This window comes from Octopus bimaculoides, chromosome 20 (assembly GCF_046866305.1).
Source record: "Octopus bimaculoides isolate indiv1 chromosome 20, ASM4686630v1, whole genome shotgun sequence".
Taxonomy (NCBI): Eukaryota; Metazoa; Mollusca; class Cephalopoda; order Octopoda; family Octopodidae; genus Octopus; species Octopus bimaculoides.
In genome coordinates, this window is record NC_142947.1 from 22,027,600 (window position 1) to 22,055,231 (window position 27,632).

The 27,632-nt window shown below is 37.8% G+C and overlaps 3 protein-coding genes across 3 annotated transcripts; 2 read left to right on the forward strand and 1 right to left on the reverse strand.

Moving 5' to 3' along the window:
• Nucleotides 1-847: 847 nt before the first annotated feature.
• On the reverse strand, nucleotides 848-15,008 carry LOC106882290 (glyoxylate reductase/hydroxypyruvate reductase). Its single transcript, XM_014932910.3, has 4 exons — nucleotides 14,466-15,008; nucleotides 12,161-12,335; nucleotides 5,304-5,482; nucleotides 848-1,284 (listed from the first exon to the last, which is right to left on the reverse strand). Exons 1-4 carry the CDS (start codon nucleotides 14,839-14,841, stop codon nucleotides 1,031-1,033), a joined length of 984 nt encoding a protein of 327 aa, XP_014788396.1. The 5' UTR covers nucleotides 14,842-15,008; the 3' UTR covers nucleotides 848-1,030.
• LOC149131620 (glyoxylate reductase/hydroxypyruvate reductase-like) lies at nucleotides 9,585-27,632 on the forward strand. The gene is made up of 3 exons (XM_089338220.1): nucleotides 9,585-9,858; nucleotides 23,202-23,744; nucleotides 27,103-27,632. Exons 2-3 carry the CDS (start codon nucleotides 23,708-23,710, stop codon nucleotides 27,354-27,356), a joined length of 291 nt encoding a protein of 96 aa, XP_089194346.1. The 5' UTR covers nucleotides 9,585-9,858; nucleotides 23,202-23,707; the 3' UTR covers nucleotides 27,357-27,632.
• LOC128250355 (uncharacterized) lies at nucleotides 16,222-23,637 on the forward strand. Its single transcript, XM_089338657.1, has 4 exons — nucleotides 16,222-16,960; nucleotides 21,075-21,228; nucleotides 23,202-23,380; nucleotides 23,612-23,637. Exons 1-4 carry the CDS (start codon nucleotides 16,585-16,587, stop codon nucleotides 23,635-23,637), a joined length of 735 nt encoding a protein of 244 aa, XP_089194783.1. The 5' UTR covers nucleotides 16,222-16,584.

The window sequence follows — 27,632 nt, forward strand, 5'->3', positions numbered from 1 at the left end:
AGAGCCATCATTGCCAAATATGGAGACTGATATGCTGTGACTGTTTTCTCATTACAGAACTGACAAGGTGTTGAATGCTAAGCACTGCTACTGTAATATGTAGTGTAAACATTCAAACACCATCTCTGTCTTCCTGAATCCTGCTGCATTTCACTGAGAGATTTTAGTCCTTCAAAGTTGCCAGGTGTATCAATTGACCTGTGGTTTTTGGCTGTAAATTTTGCTCTGAAAAATTCAGAAAATACAGTCTGTGTGGGAAAAATGAAAAGTTAGTTAATCTCTGTTGCTGGTGACAAGTACTTCATAATAGTTCTTATTTATATAGTTAGGGAGACTGCAATACTGATTACATAATTGTGCACCTGCTAACATTATTGAGCAAAACAGGAGTTAAATGTATATGGCAGGTATATATACAAGTGTTTAATGTCTGTTTTCCATGCTGACATGGGCTGGATGGCTTGACAGGAGCAGGTGAGGTCAGGGGCTGCACCAGGCTCCATAGTCTGTTTTGGCTTTGTTTCTGCAGCTGGATACCCTTCCTAATGCCAACTACTTTACAGAGTCTAGTGGGTGCTTTTTATGTGGCACCATCACCAGTGCTTTTTACATGACACCAGCATCCACACCAGTGCTTTTTATGTGGCACCTTGGTTTTAGGATCTCAGTTCTGTTGTGATGGGTGGGCCTTCTCGAGCACAGCAATGTGCTACATATCTCAGTCCTCTGACAAAAATGCATATGTTGTTCAAGTCCTTTAAGTTAGCTGATTTCTCTTTTCTACCTAAAAATTGCTGCTTTTGTCTACTATGATTTAATTTACAAAGAAAAAAATACAATAAAAACGAAGAAAAAACTCATTGTTTATTAATGATTAATAGATTTTTATCAACGATTAAAGATTTTTATTGATGTTGTCATTGCCAGTGTTACCTTCTTTTGGTTGTTGATACCCTCCTCTTCTTCCTCCTTTACTGATTTAAAACCATCATTATACAGGTGTTCCTAGCAGATGGAAATGTCTCTCATTCTAGTCTAGTATCACTTCAGATACCATAGGTTCATCATGAAGACCTTGCTCCATATTTTTGAAGGCTGTCTCGCAAATTTCTTTCCTCATGGTGACTGTGTTTGTAGCACAGTGTGGTGTAATGATAACATTTGGGAAGTTGTAAAGCTTGTGGTCTGCAGGCAAGGGTTCAGGTGTAGTGACATCCAGGGCAGCTCCTGCAATCCTTCCTGATTCCAATGCATCAACAAGAGCACTTTGGTCAACGATGTCTCCTAAATTGGAAGAATAAAAAAAGAAAGAGGCAGTGATAGTGCGACAGAAATAGAAATATATATACATACACACACACAAAGGGGCTTGATGTGAGTTGTCTCGCTTGTCTATGACTTACTTTCAGGGACATTGATAATATATTCTCTTACACCTAAAAAAACGCAGCCACTCAACGAACTAACTAACAGTATACACATCTTGTGTATGTCTGTTTGATTTTGTTGTTATATATATATATGTAAATATATATCAAAACAGGAAGTTGGAAAAAATTTTCGGTGTTATTTATTCATCATTACACATTTTTCATTTCCTATTAGAAATTCTTCAGAGAATCAAATAATACAATTACATCAACTACATTCTGGATTGTAATACTGGAATAAGATGATGTGCTTCAAGAGGATACAGCTTGGATTTTTCCCTCCCTACATTATATGTGTGTGTGTGTGTGTTTGTGTGCATATGTGTATTTATATCATTATCATCATCATCATTTAACATGTGTATTCTATGTTGGCTTGAGTTGGACAGCTTGATAGGAACTGGCAAGACCAGGAGCTGCACCAGGTTCCCTAGTCTGTTTTGGCTTGGTTTTTACTGCTGGATGCCCTTCCTAATGCCAGCCACTTTGCAGAGTGTACTGGGTGCTTTTTACGTGGTACCATGATCAGTGATTTTTATGTGGCACCAGAACCCACACCAATGCTTTGGTAGATATATGTATGCATATAGAAGCATTTATGTATATATATATACATGTGTGTATGTATGTATCTATTTATATATTAGGTTGAGTAAAAAGTAAGCAACGTTTTGAAACATGAAATTCATCACAATATATTTCAACAATGTGGAAATTTTATTCATCAAAGTAAGTACCATTACAATCAACAGATTTTTGCCAATGAGTTACAAGTTTGTTTATTCCAGTAACATAAAAATCTGGAGTTCTGGAACTGATGAACACTTTGAATGCACTTACAGCATTGGTTTGATTTTTGAACTCTTCTCGCAGGGAGCCATCAAGGTGCTTCAAAAAGTGGTAGTCGGTAGGAGAAAGGTCTGGGGAATAAGCTGGGTGGAGAAGAACTTTGTAGTCAAGTTCCCTCAACTTCTGGAGCATCATTTAGTGAAACGTATAGTCGAGCATTGTCATGAAGAATGATTGGCCCTCTTCTGTTGACCAGTCTGGGATGGAGGAGTAGCAGTTTTTTGTCATTTTGGCAATATGTTTCTGCAGTAATGGTTTTTCCAGGTTTTAAGAAATTATAGTGGATGAGTCCAGCAGTACACCACCAAACAGTTACCATAACCTTCTTTTTGAAGAGCTCGGATTTAGGGTAGGTTTTTGGTCCAACCACTGTGAAGAACGTTTTTTTATTATTGTACAGAATCCACAAATTATAATATGGCCGAGAAATGGATCAGTCTGTTTACAGAGAAGCAACAAACAAATTACATATCTGCGCATTTTCTGATTTTCATTCAAATTGTGTGGTACCCATTTGTCAAGATTTTTTGATTTTCTGATCACATGCAAATGGCTGCAGGTAGTTTTCTGGCTAACTTGAAGTTCTGCCTGTTTTCAAGTAGTTTCACATGGATCTTTCAATGACAGATGGGCGTCCACTATGCTTGAGATCTTCAAGCCTCAGGTCTCCACTACGAAATTGTTTAAACCATTTTTGAGCTGACCATTCACTGGTCATTTCCTCATCAAATGTTTCATTGATATCGCAAGCAGTTTCAGCTGCTTTACGTCCTTTTTAGAAGTTGAATAGCAAATTTTCTCAAATATCACGCTTTGACGGGTCCATTTCAGATGATTGTAACAACGGTGAAAAAAATACCAATGTTAACTTATTGATGCATTTGGGCAAGTCTAAATCTGTATTATCAGACAATTGCAAAATTCCAGTACAAATTCCTTTTACTCAACCTGATATATATGTATATATGCACATATATGTACACACACATAAGGTTTGTTCAAAAAGAAACTGAACATTTAAAACAGACTGTTACAATGTACTTGTGGCTGCAGTTCTGCATATGAATAACCTTTGTGCTTCAGTGTATTAATCACCTTGTGTTGATGGAGAGAGAGATAGGTTGATAGATATGGTAGAAGTAGGAATTAAGTTCTGACAGGGCCCAGCTACTCATATGGAATGATTCAGTGAATAGGAGGGAGGGTATTGAAGAGATGAGAGGATCATGTAGATCTAATACTATACCTAGTTACAAAAGTAGTAAGGGACAGTAAAACAGGAGAGAGTGTGAATGAGGAGACAGTGAGAAATAAAGAGATTTGCTCTCATTTTAATGTTTGTTTTACATTCCTGTATAATGAGGCAGATCTTTTCCAGTACTGTATGTCACTGCAGACTTCTCTCATGCTCCGACACAATCTTCTCTCTCGTGAGTACAATCTTTTCTCTTGCCAATACAATTTTTTTCTCTTACATACCGCATCTGATTTCTCTTCTATTCAGTCTTTCTCTCAGTTCATTAATGCATATTCATTCATGTATTCCAACATTGTACCAGTGGAGCATGCTCACTTTTGCAAATCTTCTGTACTCTAGGTGTGCGTCTCACTGCAGCATTGCACTTCATACTCAAGTGTTATATAACTTTCCCTTCACTCTAAAAGAGAAATTGTTTGTAGCCACCAGATGTAGAAACTGATTGAACTTTGTAACCTGTTCTTACTCTGGTCAGCAAGCTGGTGGAATTATTAGCACACCGAGCAAAATGCTTTGCAGCATTTTGTCTGTCTTTATGTTCTGAATTCAAATGCCACTGAGGTCAACTCTGCCTCTCATTCTTTCAAGGTTGATAGAATAAGTATCAGTTGAGTACTGGGCTTCATGTAATTGACTTATCTCCCACCCCCAAATGGCTGACCTCGTGCCAAAATTTGAAATCATTATTTTTACAGAACACACACCTCCACTGGTAATTAGCTCTTAGGTCACCTAGGTAAGAAAAGGTATCAAGTACTTCTTGGGAGTCATTTGAGAGAATCTATTTCATGTATAAACTTAGTGTTTGTTGTTCTTGTTTAGCTGTCACATATGAAGTCTACCTTCTCCATTAGCCTGTCTGTAATTCTACTACACCCCTGTAGTTTACAACTGATGCTCTGTATGATACTTTTGTCCATCTCCTTTCTACATCTCAAACACGAACATTTTATCTCATGTCCTCAGGAACCACTCTTCTTTTGTATTTCAGTGTTCAATTAAGGATAAAAGGACAATGCGACCAAGAGATCTTGTGTGTAATTGCTTTTTTATTCCCCAGACCTTTCTCCTACTGATTTCCACTTTTAGTCTTTGCTAAGTTTACTTTCATTAAGTTTCCATCTACCAAATGTTACACAAAAGACATTGGACAAGTCAACACTACAACAGAAGACATTTACCCAAGTTGCTGCACAGTGGGGTCAAACCTGAAACCATGCAGTTGCAGACCAACCTCTCAACCACACACAGCAAACATTTATGAATAACATTCTCACAGTTGTCTTTTACTGTATAAAAATGAAGAAGGGCAGCGAGATGGCATAATTGTTAGTATGCCGGGGAAAATGCTTAGCGACATTTTGTCCATCTTTATGATCTGAATTCAAATTTTGCTGTCAACTTAATTGCTGATCCAACACATTATTTACAATACCACCATCACCACACTACTACTACTATTACTCATTAGTATTAAGGCAGGTCAATGTCTCTCATTAGGTCATTTCATTCTGTGTTCTCTAATTCAGTGTTAAAGAAACCAAGACATGAAATCCTTGAAACTTCCTATAACTATATACCAGTAATTAACCCTTTAACTGCCAGTCCAATATCATTAAATTCTTCACAATCCTACCATTCCTTCTTTTCAAAGATCATCACTTCATATCTTCAAGTTCCAATATCAAATCAGACGTTTTATTACTTGTCTATTTTTGTTTGTCATACATCCATAATTATTAGTGACAAGAAATTGAAGTACCTACCTCTGGCAATATTGATTAAAGTTGCAGTCTTCTTCATTACGTCCAGTTCCTTGTGACTAATCAAATGATATGTTTGTGGTGTCAAAGCACAGGTAGTCACAACATAGTCACACAATGGTAACATGTCCATCAAGCTACTATAAAACTGAGCATCCACTTTTGCTTCTTCTTCTTTGGACCTGTAGAAGAAACTGAGTCTCTGTAATGTGTGTTTGAAGCATAATATTTTGTTCTTATCATTTTGCATCTAATTTTAGTATTATAACTGATGACGGATTTACTTCTGGAATAAGAGTGGTGTTTGCAGTTAGGAGCACTTTCCAGTGCAAAGACTCTGGTAAAATTCAAATATGGAACTTGTGTTGTCAAGTAGGCAGACACTTGAGTCAAAGATACAATTCTTGCATAAGCACATACTTCAATAATGTGAGACAATGCGACCAAGAGATCTTGTGTGTTATTGCTTGCTCTGTTATGAACTACAGCCAAATTTCTGTCACTGTAGTATCTTAAAAGGGAAAGGACAGACTTGATAATGTAACTATCAACATACTGTCTGAATAAGAGATGGATTATTTTTGTTCTGATGTCTGCAGAACTAGAGCTGACCTGAGATTAAACAATTGCTCAATAACTGTATAGTTTGAACTCAGTCGTGTAGTCGCTAGTTCATGATGTTAACCTCATATTCATCGAGGCTGATACAGAAGAAATTATTTTAATTTTATATTTGTTGTTTTTTAAAACAGGCTGAAAGAATGACAAGCATCGTTTGGGCGTTTTTACCCATAAGTTTCTATAATTGTTGTTGTTCAGCTTCCGGTTATTCTGAACACCCTCATGTTCAAACGTTTTCTGTCTGTGACCGTTCTGGCCAGTAACGTCCAATATTGGACCATGAAACCCAATAACTAACTCCTAAAACATTATGTTTTTGAAATAAAACATTTAATTTGTGTTTGTATAAAGCAAAAAATGCTAATGAGCTAAAAAAAAATGTTAAAGCTTCCTACTTGGGGGGGGGGGGGGGGAATCACGATAAACACAAGTATATGTTATTAGTTCCTATGTATGTTTCATTGTGGTCGTTTAGAGCTCAGAATTGACTGTTCAAAGCGCAGTTAAATGCAATGGATCAAGAGGGAAACACTTTAATGCATTTTATTACAGTACTCATAAAGTTTACGAGAATGAAAAAGAAAAAACAAACAATTCGAATTTTATTTCTGTTAAATCTTTCTGTTCGTAATTGTTTGAAAATTGTTTAAAAAGTTTACCTTAAATCAAAATTTATTGTTCAAGGGAAGTAACTTCCAGCCAACTTCATCCAAGGGAAATAACTGTATTCTAATATTTTTTTTTTTTTTCGATTATATCCATACAGAAACACCTCTTAAACATTTTATTAGTATGTGTTCCTGGATGGCTAATATGTGCCTTCAACGCTCTATTCATTTCTGCAAATACATCTCTGTAATTTTCTTTTTCGTTTCGTGTTCATATTGGCAGGTCTAATAAAAATAAACCACTGCGCCTTTGCCATAAAAAAAGGCATTTTAAAAGAAAGCAACATAATATATATGCCTTATAAATATATTTTTACTGAAAATTCTCTGAAGGATTATTTATATCCAGAGACAATTAACTATGAGGGAACATTTTATTAAGATTGTTTGAATATTTTATTGTGGGTTTTCCGAATGGCGTGTTCTATGTTGTGGTGTTATGCATGGCAAGCAATGAAGTTAAGACAGGTTCTGAATACATGTTATATTTATATCAACTTGAGTGGTACAAAGGCGAATGTATGGAATAACAGGGTAGATATATACAAACGTGTTATTTTATCTAAAGGCTGCTAATATAGAACTCGCCGTTGCAAGTCCGAAACATCAGGTTAGCTGTGTGTGACCGCACATGTCGGGCGGTCAGGTGAAGAGCTAATGTGCCAGAATAAGCCAGGCAAGAAGAGGAAGAGAGAGTATTTCGCGGTACTTCGCTTTTTATATCAACCGACGGTAATGCCACCTGTCGGCATTCCTACTGGAAGTTGCAACATCTTTCAGAACATCCTATAGCGAAGTAGGAAACGCAACTCTCGTTTAATCCCCTTTCTCTCCAGTAGGATTCGTTACAGATACTCCTGTTTCCGACGACCAGTCGAAAAAGTTAACACTCTGTAGTGGAGGACTGGAAAGAAAGCCGAGCTAAGGTACAAGTGTTTACTACTAAGCAGAAAATGTAGCAACATAACAATTTCAAAGAACAAAATGAAAGCACATGCGAAGTGGAACAACAAAACAGTTCAAAAGTTGATGCACGAAAAGGAAGTTTAAATATACAATCTTGCACAGTTTTTTGTTCAGTGTACACAACGACAGTTACGAGTCGTCGTGACGAGTGTTGATGATGGGAAAGGTGCATGCGCTTTGGAAGGTGGTGATTGCATGGGTGCAGTACTTGTAGTTTGTTGCGGTTTGTATTGGAGGGGAATGTTTGGCTCTGGAGTGAGGGCCTCAGAAAAAGCGCGCTTCATCCTGTCGATAGACACTGTTTCTTTTCTACCATGAATCTCTATGGTGAGGAGTTTGTGTGTTTGTGCAAGGACACGATAGGGCTCTTTATATGGTTGTGTGAGAGGACCACTCACAGAGTCATCCTTAAGGAACACATGAGTCCAAGTAGCAATGTCTGCTGGAACAGCAGCAGGAGCAGTCTGATGTCGAGAAGACATCGGTGGAAGATCCGTGGAGTAAGTTTGCAGTCTATGTACATAAGATGCAGGATCTTGAGCAGATAAGTCCATAAGTGCCAACATTTCGCCTGGTAGAGGTAATGGTGAACCGTAGAGAAGCTCAGCAGGAGAGTATCCTAAATCCTCTTTCACTGATGAGCGACAACCCAATAGAACAACAGGCAGGTATTCGCTCCATCGACGAAGACCAGGATAGACATGCAACGACGCCTTTAATTAACAGTGGAACCGTTCCACCATGCCATTCGGGACTGGATGATAACTAGTCGTCCGGATATGGCGAACTTCTAAGACGCTTGAAAGTTGTTGGAAAAGCTGGTATTTGAATTGCCTCCCCCACTCAGTAGCAATCTTTAATTGAACACCAAAACGTGAAATCCAACCTGATATGAGGACATGCGCCACTGATTCTGCATTGATATTGACTAGAGGGATGACTTCAGGCCAACGTGAAAAGCGGCCGATGCATGTAAGTATATAAGTGGATCCTCGACTAACTGGCCAAGGACCAACCAAGTCAATATGGATGTGTTGGAAACGAGCGTTCGGATTTTCGAAGATGCCGAGAGCTTCACGAACATATCTGTATACTTTAAGCGCTGGCATTGCAGACAAGAACGCGACCAAGCGGTAATATTCTGTTGCATATTTGGCCAGAAAAAACGAGCCGTAATAAGTTTTACTGAAGCCGCTACGCCAGCATGCGACAAAGTGTGCAAAGTGCTAAAAATAATTTGATGATGAGATTCAAGAACGAAAGGCCGAGGTGAACCTGTAGAAACATCACATAACATATCTGTCAGCAGTCGACAAAGGCAGGTGGTTGAATTTACAATTTTCAAACTCAGCAGATGAAGCTAAAGAAATTTGGTTAGCAGCTAATGCGATCAAGTCAATCAAAGACGTAGATGACAACAAACAGATTGGTTGACGCGATAAACCATCAGCAACTACATTACGAGAGCCGGAGATATACTGGATATTGCTAGAAAATTGCGAGATAAAATCAAGATGCCGTGTCTCTCTAGGCGAGTATTTGAATGTAAGGCGAAAGTAAGAGGTTTATGACCCGTAAATATAGTGAAATCTCTTCCCTTGAGAAAATTACAGAAGTATTTATCAACTAGGTAAATCACTAACAGTTCTCCGCGGAAAGTGCTATAGCGTGTCTCGGTTGGCTTGAGCTGGCGAGAATAGAATGCCAAACGTTGCAGACTTCCTTGAGATTGCTGTAAAATATCATGATGCTGGTGTGATGGAACAGCATCGAAGGAAAACATTGAAGAAAGAATAGGGATGTAGTTTACATTATTTATTTGATCACAGCTGCATTTACTTTGTTGGATACTTGAAACAAATATGCCGCTACATAAAGTTGCCAACTACTTCGAGTCGGCGAAGTAAAAACAGAGGAAAGAGAAAGTTGATGTGACAAGATAGTACAAAGCCCTATTTTGTGTCTGTGTGTGCGTTTGTCATTCTGTTGTGTTGTTTTTCTATCTTGTCTATTCGTGGTCTGCAACTGCTACTGTCTTGTCTCTCTCAGATCACTCTGTTGACCGTCTGCTCACTGCTGGCTAACTGGCGTGTGTCTATGGGAGCTCGTATTTATAATGGCCTCTTCGAGCTAGAAGGATGGATATACCATTATAAAAGTGGCTTCTACCTATTTAGGTCACCTGTTGTCCATCTGAACTCTCTGTGACACAACCCAGGTCGGAGGTCAAGCGGAAACTCATCCATCAATTTGACAGGACAAAGAAATTTTTCCTGCCAGGTGAACCAATAGCAGTATATCAGGTGAGCGAAAATTCTTAGATTCGGTTTCGAATCTCATCTAGGAAAATAAAATGTAGTTTTCCCATATAGATAAATTATCATTTTCCAGCACGGTATGCATTCTTACTTTACATTCTCTATTTTCATGTTTCCAATATGTTTTTTCACCATATATTCTATCTATCCTATAAGCAAAGTTAAGATCATTAACTAATTTCAAATCACCTCTGCTAGTTCCCACTTGATAGACCATTGTAATGGGTTGGCTACACATAAAAATATTGTCGAATGAATAAAGAAATTTTAAATGAGTTAAGAAATTACTTTACCCCTTCTTATTAGTTTCTCTAATAATATAATAGATAGGTTGGTTGAAACAATTATATACCAAGGGGACAATTCATCTGTTTTTCGGTGAAATTGTCTTGCAGCAAAATTTCCTATGCGGCGAACTTTCCTATGGCCCAAAATCCTGAGGCGAATTTTCCTGCGGCAAACTTACCGGATACGGTAACAGCAATATGCTGAATCTTGGTAAAGCACCTGGTAAAGACAGACTTTACGCAAATTTCTTGCGCTTTGGCAGTGGTTATATCATACGGTAGCTTCACGAGCTTATTAACCTAGTCTGAAGGGATGGTGCTGTCCCTAAGGACTGGAAGGATTCACTTATCCATTCCCTTTATAAAGCAAAGGGAGTCAAAATAATGTATGGCAACTGTAGTGGTTTTGCTTAACTGTCAGCTGCTGGCAAAGTCCTGGCAAGAATCCTTCTTTCTCGCCTGAATAAATATCTTGTAAATGACGTCCTATCTGAACCTCAGTGTGGCTTTCATTTTAGTAGAGGAGATGTAGGAGGCATGCTGTATGAGATATGAACTCTTACAAGCATCATGTAAGGGTCCTTGTACGCTTCCATCAAAGATGTCTGCGACAAGTTCTGAATGTTGGTAGATCCTTGTAGATAGTCTTGAGGGGTGTAAACATCCTGAGAAGTCTTGAGGAGTGTCGACATCCTAAGCATTGAAGCGATGGTGCACAAGCACCAAAAAGTTGGATTGGACACCTTGTTTGGATGACTGATTAGAGGACCCCTAAACAGATGCTGAGACTACGGTTCAAGGATTGTATAAAATCCTTGTTGAAGGATTGTAAGATGTGGAAAGTCAACAAAGGAAAGCAATGCTTGTCATCGCCACCAATGAAAGGAACTAGAAAAGGAAGAAATGAGAATTTTTGAAGAAACACGCATCTTGAATGCTGAACTTAAGCAAACTGTTAGAAAACACACCACCAGTGGAGTGAATGGGTAAAGTTTCGTCTGCAGATACTGCAGACGTGTACGTCTATCAAGACCTGGTCTCATTAGTCACAAGCGGATCCGCAAGTGTAAAGTACAATTTTGTTTGACTGCACATTTTCTTAGTGGTCAGTGACAGTCTTCCTGGGTCACGAGTGGACAACCACCATATATAGTATATGTGATTGATTTCCCCATGCCATCCAGGTTTATCTTATTTGAAAGATTTTAGAGGTCCTTAAATCAAGAAGTTATGTGGAGCAGAGCGGACCATCTATAAGAGGACCTTTACAAAACTATGCGATCAGCGAAAAATAACAGTCAAATCTCACTTGAAATACCTCCTACCATCATAGGTCTGCTCGATCAGGAATTGGCTAGACTCCCACAACAAAAACAATAACATTATGATGTCCCTTGTATTACACTCAAACAATGCATCCCAAAACTTTCTCTTGTTTTCACCAAACTCTTTAATATCTCACTCTCATTTGCAGGCATGCTTCAGTGTTATCCATTCAAAGAAAGGGACCCTAAGGATCAGCCAGCTTTTGTCTCATTGCTACCAATTCTAACATTTCTAAGATTGTAGAGACATCCGTTAATAATGACGTTGTCCATCATATTCAATCCCTCTTTCTTTTCTATCGCCCCTATAATAGCCTCTGAACTTCGGAGCTGGCTGGTCCCGTAGCCCCATCCACACTACCCACCCCCGTACCATTTGTCTCCCCACCTATTGTCACCTTTATTAAACCCCTTCTCTTTCCCTGCACTAACCACGATTTCCACTTCTTCATCTACAGAACATTAGCTATCTGGAATCTCCTCTCCATTCATATCTTTCCCGCAGCAGTTTAAACAGAACACAAACAATATCTATCTAACCAGTCTTCGAAAACCTACAAAAGTCATGGGTTTGTTCCTCTTCCACCAGACTCAGAAACTACTAAAAATCCATGCATCTATCCTTCAATTCACTTGTCTTAATGTCCCATACATAAATCTACTTCAAACACTCACTTTTGTCTCCTTTGATGATAAAACACCTTCATTTCAAAAGCATGAGCTCTGATTGCCAGCTTGTAGCCAATGGTTCCCATTCCAATTATTCCAATCGAATTTCCTGTGACGTCATGCGCCATAAGTTCTGGTGGGTACAAATTTTTTTTCAATGTCTTCGGAAAATATTCGACACCTGTATAAAGATATACATACATAGATACTTATATGTAAGATGTTCTAGATATGGAAGCAAGGTCTAGAATCAAAGGGCCTTAGAGTTAACCTAGCAAAAACCAAAGTCTTAGTAAGTAGGAAGGCAGACAAATCACAAATCCCTGCTCAATCTGTGGAAAAGGTGTAGGTAGAAACCCCATAAGATGCACTCAGTGCAAGCTTTGGACGCATAAAAGGTGCTGCAACATCAGAGGATGGTTAACAGGGAAAGTAACTTTTGTATGTAGAAGATGCACAGGTACGATAATCACTGAAAATGTGCAGAAAATAGACTCCATCAATTTCCAGGGAAGCAAGCTAGAGGTAGTAAATATCTAGGTGACCAAGTTAGTAGTGGAGGTGGATGCTCCGAGAGTGTAGTTGTGAGAATAAGATCAGGCTGGGCAAAGTTCAAAGAGTTCCTACCCCTGTTGGCAACAAAGGGCCTCTCTCTCAGAGTGAAAGGCAGATTGTTTGATGCCTGTGTGCGAACAGCTATGCTGCATGGCAGTGAAACATGGGCTATGACAGCCGTGGACATGCGTAAGATTGAAAGAAATGAAGCCAGTATGCTTCGCTGGATGTGCAACGTCAGTGTGCATGTTCAACAGAGTATAAACATCTTGAGAGAAAAGTTAGGCATAGGTGGAATCAAGTGTGGTGTGCAGGCATGGCCTGAATATCTCTGTCCTGGAGTTCAGGATGCTCCCTGGCACGAACGAGTCTTTTAGGATTCTCGTGTGTTCGGCAACGCATAACTTGCACCGTTTTGTCCCCTTAATGTAGGGGCCTGGGTTCTCGTGGGATGCACTGGGAATTTTATCAAACAGCATCTTTCCAATCATTTGTCCTCCTTCACAGTCCTGGAAAGGAGATACGTGACATCGCTGGCCAAACATATCTGGCAAATAAGAGATGAAAGGATACCATACTTGATTGCATGGAAAATACTCGAGAACCCAGGTCCCTATATCAACGGGATGAAACATTGCAAGCCATGCATTGCCAAACGCACGAGAATCCTAAAAGACTCGATTGTGCCAGGGAGCATCCCACAAACTAACATGTTTTTTTAATAATAATTATTTAGCATTCGTTATCTCTCCACTGACTTCGGTACCACTAACTTCTATAAACTCTGCATTTTCACTTATTCATTTCAAACTTCTTTGAATTTTCATTCTAATGTAATCTACACTCTCTCAAAAATGTATTTCTGTAAAATGTTATCTAAAATTATGGGTAAAGAAAGAAATAGCAAAAAAATATTTGAAAATGAGGGTGGGGTGAAATTGCCGAGGGTTTTCCCACCCCTTTTTTTCCGAACAAAAATAAGGGATTTGCTGCATATTAGGAGGTCAGGGTACTTGTTTCCATGCTAAAAATCCAAGTTATTTTTTCTTAGTGAAAGTCGTGTGGGTGAAAAGATAAATGGGGGTGGGGGTTGAAATTTCCGAGGCTTCCACCTCACCCCACCCCGTTTTCTGGACCCCAAAAGTGTTTTGTAGCATATTAGGTCACCGGAATTCATTAAAAAAAAAAAAAATTCCAATGATTCCAGATTGGAGGAAGGGGGTCTGGTCCCTGTAGCATATTAGGTCACCGGAATTCATTCAAAAGAAAAAAAAAAATTCCAATGATTCCAGATTGGAGGAAGGGGGTCCGGTCCCCACCCTTTTTTCTCTGAACAAAAATAAAGAGTTTGAAGCATATTAGGAAGTCAGGGTGCTTCATTCCACGCAAAAAATTTGAGTTTTTTGTCTTGGTGAAAATCGTGCGGGTGAAAGAATCAAATGCCAAATAATTATGTGAAGGTAGACTTTGATGAGAGTTAAACATGGGAAAATGATTATGTGTATGTGTGCGTGTGTGTGTGTGTATGCCCGCGTGAGAGAGAGTGGGGAGAAGGAAAATTGATGTAAGTCTGTGAGAATGAGGAAAGAGAGAATTAAGTTAAAAGGATAAAAATAACTAAAAGACAAAATAGAACTCAAGAAATTATAGAGCAAGACTTTGAACAAAAAAAAAAAAGAAAAGGAATTCCTGAAAGGAGGTGAAATAATCCCATCGTTTTTTGTGTTCTAAAAAGTAAAAGGAATCATTTACTTACACTGAACGATTTTCCTTGACATTGCCAATAATAGAGTCATTCCAAAATTTGCAGCAGCTCCTCCATCTTGGATGCTATGACCAATCCTAATGCCACGCGATTTAGCCCATTTAATGTCAACCACATCAAAACCTATACCAAAAAAGCAAATAACTTTAAGATTTACTAACTTCTTAAGTAATTCAAGGAATTCTTGGTTATCATTTAGGTCCGATTGTACATACAAGCCAACAACCTTCTCACAGAGTGAGGGATTTTGTTCCAGTTCTTTCAGAGTCACCACATTTTGTTTACGGAATACAACATTGATGAAAAAACTGTTAAACTCAGGCATTTCTTCATAGAAATGCTCACTAAAATTCACTACTAAAGCCATGATATTGCTGTTATTCCGCAAGCTCCTGAAATGTTTATATGAATAAGAAACTGCAAGTAATAAAGAACTAATTATTTTCTATATTAATCTTTTGTGTCATACAAAATTAACAGACATTCCATAAAGGAGAACCCTGCAGAATACTAATAGCTTATTTTGAAAGAGAATATTTTAAAGTTTGTTGAAATATACACCTTTATCTTTGGAATTGCAAACGTGATGTTACATATTAAAGATGTTTTATATTCTATCATCTTTCCCTAGTATATCCATGCCTCATCAGTTAATATATTTTAACACAGGTGACATGTAACACGAACTTTTATCATGTGCATTAGATAAAATATATCTCTTTGCTGACTGGGAGTTTACACATCCCTTACAAAATTTTCGCCAGACAACTTTGCAGAAAAGTAAAATACTGACTACAATCTGGGTCAGTCAATAACCACCGCCGCCACCACCACCACCAGGCAATCAGTAACACCCGCCCACTCTCTTTGCCAAAATAAAGATTGCAGCTCGTCACTTGCCAATAGTGAACGAAGGATCTTTTATATGGCCATTTGATTTGCAAGAAACGGCAGCCAAATCTCCCTCAAATTATTCTTGCATCTGTCCTTGCTGCCTTCCATGTACTGGGGCCAGTGATCTATACCATCCATGCAGATCGACCTATTTGGTATTGGAGCTGTCGGTCTTCTGGACTTTTTGGCCAGTATTTGTCTTCCCACTTCGCTAAGTTGACTTGAATTTACTTGATCTCCCGAATGACTCAAACATGTTCATCTTGAAATCCCCTCACCTCAGTGACGATCTTTGTGTACATCAACAGAATTAGTGTACCAGTACTTTACCACTCATTTTACCTGAGTTCTATTAAAATTTCATTTAACTTCATTTGATTTCATTAAAATTTCACTAAAATTGATGTTACCCTTTCCCTTATTAACCAACTTGTACCAATTTACAGGGTATTTTACCTAACCTACCCTAACATACTTAATCAATCATTAATCAGGTGAAATCACTAATTCGGTACTCTCCTGGTCCCAACGATGCTGGATTAGTAGTTGGGACAGTATTAATAGTTGGGTCAGTATTCTTTTTTCTTGAAAGTTGACTGACGATAATTTTGCAAGGGTTGCATAAAAATTATATCAGACGATTTGTGTGAGTGTGTGTGTGTGATTCCAGCATTTCCAGATATACACATGTTATGCACATGTTAAATTCCACTCAGTAAAGAGATATATTTTACCTAATACAGATTATGTAAAGCTTTGTGTCACATTTCACTTGTGTTAAAATATGTTACCTGGTGAGGCATGGATATACTAGAGTAATTATAATAGGGAAGGGTGACAATATAAAGCATTGTTAACATGTAACGTCAAGTCTGCATTCCGAAAATGTTGTGTCATCTGTGATGAAGTATGACTAACTGAAAGATAAAGAAGTATATTTTAAAAATCAATTTACATCGTAGATAATTTTTTTATTTCTGTCTCTATGGTTTAAACAAAACAAGAAATTGTGAAATTATATTCTATTTCAAAGGAAGCTATGAGGATAGTCAGACAGTGTAGATTACTGCCCAATAGAAGGTCCATTAATTTTGTATGACAGAAAAGAAAAGATTAATTTAGAAAATAATTGGTCCTTTATCATATATAGTTTCTTAATCGTTCAACCGTTTCAATTGTTTGTGAAATATTTTTCATTCTCAATAACAGCAATATCATGGCTTTGGTAGTGAATTTTTGTGAACATCTTTATGAAAAATTGCCTGTTTTGAAGAGTTTCTTCTTCAATGTTGTATTCCGTAATCAAAATGTGGTGACTCTGAAAGAACTGGAGCAAAATCCTTCACTCTGTGAGAAGGTTGTTGGCTTGTATGTAAATTCGAACCTAAAGAGAAACCAAGAATTCTTTGAATTCCTTGAAAAGTTAGTAAATCTTAAAATTATTTGCTTCATTGGCGCTGGTTTTGATAGTGTTGACACTGAATGGGCTAAATCGCGTGGCATTAGGATTGGTCATAGCATCCAAGATGGAGGAGCTGCTGCAAATTTTGGTATGGCACTATTATTGGCAATGTCAAGGAAAATAGTTCAGTGTAAGTAAATGATTCCTTTTACTTTTTAGAACACATAAAAAACGATGGGATTTATTTCACCTCCTTTCAATAATTCTTAATACCTTATTGCTCAAGTTTGCTCTATATTCTTCTTGAGTTTTATTATGTGCTTTACTTACTTTTCCCTTTTTACTCTTATTCACTGGCCTATATGCTGAAAAATAGACGCTAAATCGTCTCACCACTAAAATAAGTCACAAATGTGTTTGGTCGCCATAACAGTTAGGTAGCTAAGCTGTCCCGAAGTGAAGAAATTTTTCAAATACAATAATAGAGGAAAAAATACTTTTTTAGAAAAAAATTTTATCAATGGCCAGCATATAAAAGAGAAGACCGATTAAGGTAAAATTATATAGGTTAGAACATTTTTCTCTAAGCCCTTATTATAATTACCTCCGCTTAGGAAGGAGGTTATGTTTTCATCGCCATTGGTTTGTCCGTCTGTCTGTTTGTGTGCAAAAAGTTGTGAACGGTATTTGATGAAACTTGCAGGAAAAGGTGGTAATGACACAAGGAACAAATGATGAAATTTTGGTAGTGATCCGGGAATTTTTATGGATTCTTGAAGGATTTTTCATTTGTTATATTTACTTTTCATGAAGTATTACAATGTTACGCTCTTTGATTATCTCCCTTGAAAACATGTTCATCGTTTCTACGTAACCTATGGTGGCGTTGCTGTTTCCAAAGTTTATTTTCGTTTCTCTATTAGTAATTTTACTCGCGTATCTATCTTAAAATGAACTGCTTGGCGGAGGTCTGTGGAGGATGACATGACAAGCCTTGACTATTGGGATCGACTCAAAAAGCTCAGGCTTTGCTCCCTCCACCGCCGCTTTGAGCTCTATATCATCTGTACGATGTGGAAAATATTCCATCAACATTGCTCATCTTTAAAATTCGTCCGAGGCTTGGCCCCCATGCCATCTGACCACTACAGAAATGTTCGTGTCATATCACAACACTATAACAGAACTATTTCACCTCAATTGGCCTTGCTCTCTTCAACATCGGAAGAAGGAGTCACCTTCGAGGCATATTAACGAAGATTTGAACAAATTTTTTTTTGCTCAGTGACTTACTGCTAAAAAGGACGCAGAAATCAGAACGAAACTTCTTGCAAGGCTGGAAATGAACCAGAAAATAACTCTCCAGAAACTCAGAAGAGTGCGATAGGATATTAAAAGTAAGGCACGACACAGAAGAAATCCAACGCAGAAAAAAAAACCAGTCTGGAAAACAAAACCAAAAAAACCCAGTCTGGAAGAGTCGGAAGACGAATAAAAACACGATATGCATCAGGAGGTAAACTCATGTATGGCATGTGATGGTAGGCACCTGAGAAAAGAGTGTCCGTTCAAGAAAGCGAAGTGATTTCGTTGTGGAAACATAGGACACATTATTAAATTGCACTGCAGAACTAAGATGACGAAAAATTGGACCAAATGAGAAAAGGTAAATAGTTTGTCATCAGAGAAAAAAGTTTGTACAACGAACAGAAAATTCATCAAGGTGAGAATCGAAACCACTAGTGTCAAAATGCTATTAGACACGGGTAGTGACATCACTATCGTAAATGAAGAAACATGGAGACAAATCGATAAGCCGAAATTATTTAAATCAAATAAAGTAGCATATGATGTTACAGGAAAGAAATTATATTTCATCGACGAAACGGAATGTGCCATTTTCGGCGTTGAACAAGGTCAATATAGAGCTAGAACGACTAGAAAGTCTAGCTCTAATCGAAAAAGTCGACCATTCAGACTGGGCAACTCTGACGGTTTATGTAAAGAAAAAAAACATAATAAACTAAGAGTGTGTGCAGACTTTTCAACTGGATGAGATCGTCATCAATGCTTCAGACTCCAGCAAAGGGGAGGAGGTAGAATGATTTGGGCAGATATTGGAGGTATTATGGTTGGTCCTTGAAAAGTACCGGACGGTGTTAAAATGACTGCAGACGCTTACATAGTCTTTCTGAAGGAGCACCTTGAACCTTGGTTAAAAAAAAACAAAGGATCACCTTCAAGACAAAAAAATGCACCCTTGCACTCAGAAAAGAAAGCTACAAAGTATCTGCAATAATTAGGCTTCTGTGGACCTCAAAAGATGAAGTGGTTTGTCTGTTTCCTCGACTAAAACCCAGTAGAAAACTTCTGGAGTATTCTAAAGCAATAAGTTAATGAGAATGGATGCCAATTTGGGAGCAAGGATGAACTGTGGTAGGCAACAGTGGATGTATTTCGTGGTATAACATCAGAGGAGATCCAGAAATGAGCATGTTCTATGGACCAACCTTTTCGAACAAAGTTTCATATATCCCTTGCTGACCAGCACACCAATCATTTTTGAACGCTGTTTATTTGTTTATTTCTATTTCTTCCATGTTTATAATACTGTGTGTTCATTTCAAAATGTGCATAAAACAATTAAATTGGTATTTTATTCTTTACATGAGTTTTAATTACACCTCACTAATAATTTGAAACTGAAAGTATTCGTGAATTTGGTAAAAGGTCGTAGTTTCTGCATTGGTCTACAGAGCCTCAAGATTTTTTTATACTCCGCGCACGTATATAACTGATGCCATCATTTTGTGAAAATTTCGTTGAATTCGAACGCGTAGTTTTTAAATAAAATAAAAAGATGTTACGTCGCTAATAATTTGAAATGCAGAAATGTTACAAGTATCTAGTGGTGAATGAAAACATATCTTACAATGACACCTGTAACAAAACACGTGTCACTAAAGAATATTACAACAGAATAAAGAAAATTTGAACCTCAGAAATCTCTGCATTCAATAAAACAGTGTCCCACAATGCGTTTGCAATGTCAGTACTCATACCAACATTTGGGCTGCTTGATTGAATGCTTAATGAGATCCAAGTCATTGATGTGAAAACCCAGAAAATACTAACAAGCACACATAATTTCCACATAAGCAGTGATGTAGACTGCCTCTACCTAAAACAAAAACAAGGCAGCAGAGGCTTAACATCGATCCAAAATACCTTTGAATCATCATCATCATCATCATCGTTTAACGTCCGCTGATGATGATGATTCAAAGGTATTTTGGATCGATGTTAAGCCTCTGCTGCCTTGTTTTTGTTTTAGGTAGAGGCAGTCTACATCACTGCTTATGTGGAAATTATGTGTGCTTGTTAGTATTTTCTGGGTTTTCACATCAATGACTTGGATCTCATTAAGCATTCAATCAAGCAGCCCAAATGTTGGTATGAGTACTGACATTGCAAACGCATTGTGGGACACTGTTTTATTGAATGCAGAGATTTCTGAGGTTCAAATTTTCTTTATTCTGTTGTAATATTCTTTAGTGACACGTGTTTTGTTACAGGTGTCATTGTAAGATATGTTTTCATTCACCACTAGATACTTGTAACATTTCTGCATTTCAAATTATTAGCGACGTAACATCTTTTTATTTTATTTAAAAACTACGCGTTCGAATTCAACGAAATTTTCACAAAATGATGGCATCAGTTATATACGTGCGCGGAGTTGTATCATATTCATTCGGCAACAAGTATCGAAGTGCATCCCTTGGCTAAGTTTGCATACATGAGGCTGATAACATTATAAAACTTGGAAGGCAGCTTCTTGAGCAGTATTCCTTGTCTGATAACCTTAAATACATGCTCAAAGAAGTCGCAGGACTCTACCGCAACGTATTATCATCAGATGAAAGGATGAGCAGAAGATTATTCATGGATATGTTAGTAGAAAGCTCCAAGATGATAGTAACATTGATCATCAAAGCAGTCATTACTCGAACTGCAAAAATCTGTAAAACTTTCCAGTTTATCATTTTAGTATATATGCGCATGTCTAGATATGCATGTATATGCATGAGAAGACATACATGAAACAAAGCATACAGTTCTGCACGTATACATATATATATGCATACAAAAATACCCTGTTGTTGATGTTGAAATTCCAGTGAAGAAGACTTGGAATTAGGTTAGAAACTGGCTCTTTTTGTATTGGCAAGAAATCTTGAAATAAAACTGAATAATCACACACACACACACACACACGCATATATGTATATATATTTCTTCAGGTGCTGAATATTTTCCGAAAACATTGAAAAAAAATTTGTTTCCACCAGAACTTATGGCACATGACGTCACAGGAAATTCGATTGGCATAATTGGAATGGGAACCATTGGCTACAAGCTGGCAATCAGAGCTCATGCTTTTGAAATGAAGGTACTGTATCATCAAAGGAGACAAAGATGAGTGTTTGAAGTAGGTTTGTGTATGGGACATTAAGACAAGTCAATTGAAGGATAGATGCATGGATTTTTAGTACTTTCCGAGTCTGGTGGAAGAGGAATACACATGATTTTTGTAGGCGCTCGAAGACTGGTTAGATAGATATTGTTTGTGTTCTGTTTAAACTATTGAAGGTCAGAAACTGCAGTGAAGACATGAGTGGGGAGGAGACTTCAGAGAGCCAATGTTCTTGAATGAAGAATTGGGCGTCGTGGTTAGTGCCGCAAGGGTGATGAGAAGTGGGGGAACAAGTGGTATGGAGGTGGACAGTGTGGGTGGGGCTACGAGACCAGCCAGCTCCGAAGTGTAGAGACTATTATACCAGCAATAGAAAAGAGAGAAAGGAAATAGTAATCCTTAGGATCAAAGGTTTTGGTGCATCCACTAGTGATAGAATGCTAATTAACCGAATGGTCCTTTACTAGTGGCAATGAAATATCTGTATGAAAAGCAGCTGTGCAAAACGACATATGGGTTCAGTATCCCCACTGTGGGCTTTACATGAGCCTTGTAACGTGTCAGCAACAGTTGAAGACTGAAATATCTTTCGGGTCAAAGAGAAAGGCTAGTCATTGAGATGTGATCCTAACTATATTAATGATGTGCTTTTGCCAGGAGAGAACCTTGGTGATAATGGGACCCAGCATTTGGGGCAACTGTGAAAGCTCATTCTTAAGTGCCACTCATGTTTAGAGGTGCGGTGGTATGAGAAGTGCTTGAGTCATTTTGGTGGGGGTTCTTTTAAAAAAGAAAAGGTTAGCATGGTCTCCACCGGAGGATACTCGCAAGGTCTCAGTTCATAAAATTAATACAGGTGAGGCATCTAGTATCTAGGCTGTATGTGGATGATGCATGGGTCGAGACAGTTAGAAAGGAATGAAGAATCGATGTTGTTGCATATGATGGCAAATAGTTTACTTATGTACAGAAGGAAGAGAGTGGGGACCAGAATTGAAGTCTGGGGAATGCAAATATTGACTGAGAGTGGGGTGGAGAAGGCTTCATAAACATCTGCCATATTAGTGCGATCTGATGGAAGGTTGCCAATCCAAGAGTTGAGACATAGGTGTAGCTTGTAGATGGGAAGATTGGCAAGACTTTTGCATGCCAAACACAGATGAAGGCTTTGCTGATATCTGGAGCAACAACATTGTTTTCACTTAATTTCATTAAAGCCAGATCCCACTGGTGAGTCACATAAAATGTCTCCTATAGATTTGCTCGAAAGACGCCATTAAAATCCGCAAAGTTCTGACAACTTTAAATACCCACAGAAATAGTGATAGCGGCAGCCTCTTGCGAGGAAGAGATGAAGGAAGAAGAGATTTGAAATTAGTGCTGACGGGCTTTAAATATCGTAATGTTTCCTCAGATAACATCTGTTAAACAAAAGCCTGTGAGTAAAATAGTTTCGGTTTACGAACATTTCGATTGAAGGACGGCCTTCAGGAATGATTTAAATTCATAATCCGAAGTTCCACTCTATCAGCACAAGGCCTGAAATTTTGGAAGAGTTGCTAGTCTATTACGTCGACTCCGGTGCCAACTGGTACTTATTTCAACGACCCTGAATCCCAACTAGGAAAGTAAAGCCCGAAGAAATGCCACGAAGCATTTTATCCGGCATGTTAAGGATTCTGTGAGCTAATATCAACGTGAAAAAAGAATAGAAAATTAGCGTACGGTAATTTCCCTTAGATCCACACCTGAATCTTACCTGAATCTTTGCAGTAGGAAGTGCTTCTAACTGCAAACACTACTCTTATTCCAGAAGTAAATTCATCCTTTACAATACTAAAAATAGATGCAAAACAGTAAGAACAAAATACTCTTCTTCAAACACACATTCCAGAGACTAATTAGCATTGGTGTTAGAATACACAATTAATAAATCAATCAATTTCTTCGACAGATCCAAAGAAGAAGAAGCAAAAGTGGATGCTCAGTTTTATAGTAGCTTAATGGACATGTTACCATTGTGTGACTATGTTGTGATTACCTGTGCCTTGACACCACAAACATATCATTTGATTGGTCACAAGGAACTGGTTGTAATGAAGAAGACTGCAACTTTAATCAATATTGCCAGAGGTAGGTACTTCAATTTCTTGTCACTAATAGTTATGGATGTATGACAAACAAAAATAGACAAGTAATAAAACGTCTGATTTGATATTGGAACTTGAAGATATGAAGTGATGATCTTTAAAAAGAAGGAATGGCGAGTGGTGAAGAATTTAATGGTATTGGACCGGCATTTAATTACTGGTATATAGTTATAGGAACTTTTTATGTCTTGGTTTCTTTAACATTGAATTAAAGAACACAGAATTGTTACCATTGTGTGATTATGTTGTGATTACCTGTGCTTTAACACCACAAACATATCATTTGATTGGTCACAAGGAACTGGACGTAATGAAGAAGACTGCAACTTTAATCAATATTGCCAGAGGTAGGTACTTCAATTTCTTGTCACTAATAATTATGGATGTATGACAAACAAAAATAGACAAGTAATAAAATATCTGATTTGATATTGGAACTTGAAGATATGAAGTGATGATCTTTGAAAAGAAGGAATGGCGAGTGGTGAAGAATTTAATGATATTGGACTGGCAGTTAAAGGGTTAATTACTGGTATATAGTTATACGAAGTTTCAAGGATTTTATAGGAAGTTTTTATGTCTTGGTTTCTTTAACATTGATTTAGAGAACACAGAGTGAAATGACTTAATGAAAGACATTGGCCTGCTATAATACTAATGAGTAGTAGTAGTAGTAGTAGCAGTAGTAGTAGTAGTAATAGTAGCAGTAGTAGTCGTAGTAGTAGTAGTAGTAGTGATGGTGGTGGTGGTGGTGGTGATGGTGATGGTAGTTGTAGTTGTGGTGGTGGTAGAAGTGAAGCAGTCGTACTAATAGTTGTTGCTGGTGTTATTGTAGGTAAAGTATTTGATCCGTAGTTATTGCTTTAGCTCCAAGTCAGCGCTGACTGTGTAGACCTGCAAGAGGAAATCAGTTGTGATCATCCTATCTTTCTTGCTTCTCTTTTGTATATGTTGGGCTACATAATTGAGTGTGAACTTACTTTTTAAGATTTGACTGCTATTACTAACAATTCAAATGACCACAGTAATGGAGTTGTTGTAGTGGTCATATAATTATTCTTGAACTCCCTCATGTGCCAAGGGGGATCCCTAGAAGTAGTAGACAATTTCCATTACTGAGGTGACCAAGTGAATAGCTGGGGTGGTTGTTCCGAAAGTATAGCTGCTAGAATAGGAATAGGCTGGGCGAAGTTCAGAGAGCAACCACCTCTGATAGTAACAAAGGGCCTCTCCCTCAGAGTGAAAGGCAAATTGTACAATCCCTGACCTGGTGGTACTACAAGAACGTTTTACCTGTTCACTATAAGTTATCCAGGCACGGAATGTCAGTACCAACGGCATATCCAAGATGTAGGATGGATGATGAAACTGTCCAGCACACTTTTGTACAGTGCTGGAAGCTTTCAGGCTTGATAATTTACGTTGAACACATGTTGTCACACCTAGGCAGAGTACAGCTATCAGCTGAGTTTATAAAGATTGTGTCGCCAACCGGATTCTGAAAGGAAGGTGAGGCATGTTTTCTCTGTTCAGTTGCAGTGTTGAAAGAGTGTGTGTGGAAGACCAGATTGCAAGGACTTGTACCAGGATCCTTCATCTCTGGCCCTGGTTTGCTGACATACTTCAGATATCATCTGAAGAGCAAGATAGGGCTGGAGAGGAGATGCCTGTCGCGAGGTGTGTTCGAGAAAAATGGAAAGCTGTGGTAAGAAAGGTGGGTGCAAGTGACCCTGCTTAATCCTCATGGGTAAAGCAAAAGGTATAGTCGCTGGGCTTTTCAGCCCATCAGGTTTAAATCCCCACCAAAAAAAAAAGTCAAATTTTAATTATATATCATTCAATGTTTTTAAAAACTAAGTATCATACGAACTCATAATAACAATAATTGTTTGTATTGTCCTGTTTTGTCCCCTGTATGTACGATATTAATTATCCTAATAAAAAAAAATTCATCTCTAGCAGACGAGGCGTCTAGTACCGCGGAAGGGCAGAAATAGCCCGAAACCAGGCTGGTCCCGTCACTAAATCTTCAGGAATGTTTTTCATAAGACAACGCTCTCTATTATTTCGTCGTGATAAAAAATTAATTAATTAATTAATTAAAAGAAATTGGAAAAATCACCTTCAAAACGGAGAAAATCCAGCTTATGTGGGTGTCTTGATCCGAAAATCTGTCAGATGTTCACAGTGACTTCGAAGTTTCAAAGTGTTAAATCATCGTCGGGAGTCCTACGATGGCTTAACTGGTCGAAACTTTGAAGTCACTGTCAACAATATTTTTGTACAAGAATTATATAGTGGCTGTATGGTAAGTAGCTTGCTTACCAACCACATGGTTCTGGGTTCAGTCCCACTGCGTGGAACCTTGGGCAAGCCTCGGGCCGACCAAAGCCTTGTGAGTGGATTTGGTAAACGGAAACTGAAAGAAGCCCGTCGTATATATGTATATATATATATATATATATATATATATATATATATATATATATATATATATATATATATTAAATATATACTTTTATAAAACAAATTTTACAAAATATATAGTATCTGTTAACAGTCTTAGCCAAAAACTCACAGTTGAGTTTTTGTATATATATATGTATACATGTCTCTTAAAGGATAGAGCTCAAAATCAATGCATTGAAGATACTTTATTGCAGCAACAATTATAATAACAGAAACAACCACAATAAGCCAAACCTATGCACATTTCAATAGGGTACCCCGGAAAAATAAACCACATCATAAGATGTCTCGTAAAATATTGTAACAAAATAATATGTTGTAATATGTTGTAATTTGTTACAATATTTTACGAGACATCTTATGATGTGGTTTATTTTTCCGGGGTACCCTATTGAAATGTGCATAGGTTTGGCTTATTGTGGTTGTTTCTGTTATTATAATTGTTGCTGCAATAAAGTATCTTCAATGCATTGATTTTGAGCTCTATCCTTTAAGAGACATGTATACATATATATATATATATATATATATATATATATATGTATGTATGTGTGTGTATATGTTTGTCCCACCAACAACGCTTGACAACCGATGCTGGTATGTTTTCGTCCCCGTAACTTAGCGGTTCGGCAAAAGAGACCGATAGAATAAGTACTAGGCTTACAAAGAATAAGTCCTGGGGTCGATTTACTCGACAAAAGGCAGTGCTCTAGCATGGCCCCAGTCAAATGACTGAAACAAGTAAAAGAGTAAAGAGAGTATATATATATATATATATATATATATATATATATATATATATATAGTGTAGTATATTGCCACTTAAGTGTGGCTGACCCCTAGGGGTGGATGTTACTGTTGCTTTTAGCCCCAGGAGGACATCTCCTCCAGCTGGCTTATCGACACACTACTGTGTCCTGTTTGCCAAGGGAAGTTATCCCTCTCACCATGATCTGTAGCACGAACGGACCCGGGTTTCAGGGTTATTTCCCTTCGTCGGCGTTCGATAGCCACTGATCCTTGGTGAGAGAGACAAAATCTTGGCAATCTTATATCTACTTTTCCAGTGAAATTCTTCATCAGTTGTCGGCTGTTTTTCTAATCCGTATTTCGAGTAATTCACGACAAGATACACCTTTGATAAAACAGTTGCTCCCGCAAAGCAAATTAAATAAAATTTTGGATTTTGCGGAGGGTCATATATTTCTTTTACTAACTTTGTTTTTTTCAATTTAGGAGACATCATTGACCAAAGTGCTCTTGTTGATGCATTGGAATCAGAAAGGATTGCAGGAGCTGCCCTGGACGTCACTACACCTGAACCCTTGCCAGCAGACCACAAGCTTCACAACTTCCCGAATGTTATCATTACACCACACTGTGCGACAAACACAAATGAGACAGCAAAAGAATTTTACAACACAGCTTTCAAAAACATGGAGCTAGGTCTCCGTGGCGAACCAATGTTGTCTGAAGTGGTACTAGACTAGAAGGAGAGGCATTTTCGTCTGCTAGGAACATCCACATAATGATGGTTTAAAATACTGTAAGGTGGAGAACAACAACAACAACAACAACAAAGAAGGCGATGCAAGCAATGACAACATTGATAACAACACCGATAAAAATCTATAACCACCGAACTAAAATCAATAACGATCGTTTTTTTTTTTGTTTCTTGAAATGAAAGGAGGAGAGCCTCAATAAATCTTAGAAAAATAATTGTTTTTCATAACTTAGAGAAAAAATAAATATCTTTAAATGAA

Coding starts and splice junctions, on each gene's coding strand:
- LOC106882290 (XM_014932910.3), bottom strand. CDS start 14,841: ATGGCTTTAGTAGTGAATTTTAGTGAGCATTTCTATGAAGAAATGCCT. Junction 12,336..14,465: donor GTCAAGGAAAATCGTTCAGT/GTAAGTAAATGA, acceptor ATCTTTATACAG/GTGTCGAATATTTTCCGAAG. Junction 5,483..12,160: donor TATCATCAAAGGAGACAAAA/GTGAGTGTTTGA, acceptor TTTCTTCTACAG/GTCCAAAGAAGAAGAAGCAA.
- LOC128250355 (XM_089338657.1), top strand. CDS start 16,585: ATGGCTTTGGTAGTGAATTTTTGTGAACATCTTTATGAAAAATTGCCT. Junction 16,961..21,074: donor GTCAAGGAAAATAGTTCAGT/GTAAGTAAATGA, acceptor ATATTTCTTCAG/GTGCTGAATATTTTCCGAAA. Junction 21,229..23,201: donor GCTTTTGAAATGAAGGTACT/GTATCATCAAAG, acceptor TTTCTTCGACAG/ATCCAAAGAAGAAGAAGCAA.
- LOC149131620 (XM_089338220.1), top strand. CDS start 23,708: ATGAAGAAGACTGCAACTTTAATCAATATTGCCAGAG. Junction 23,745..27,102: donor TTTAATCAATATTGCCAGAG/GTAGGTACTTCA, acceptor TTTTCAATTTAG/GAGACATCATTGACCAAAGT.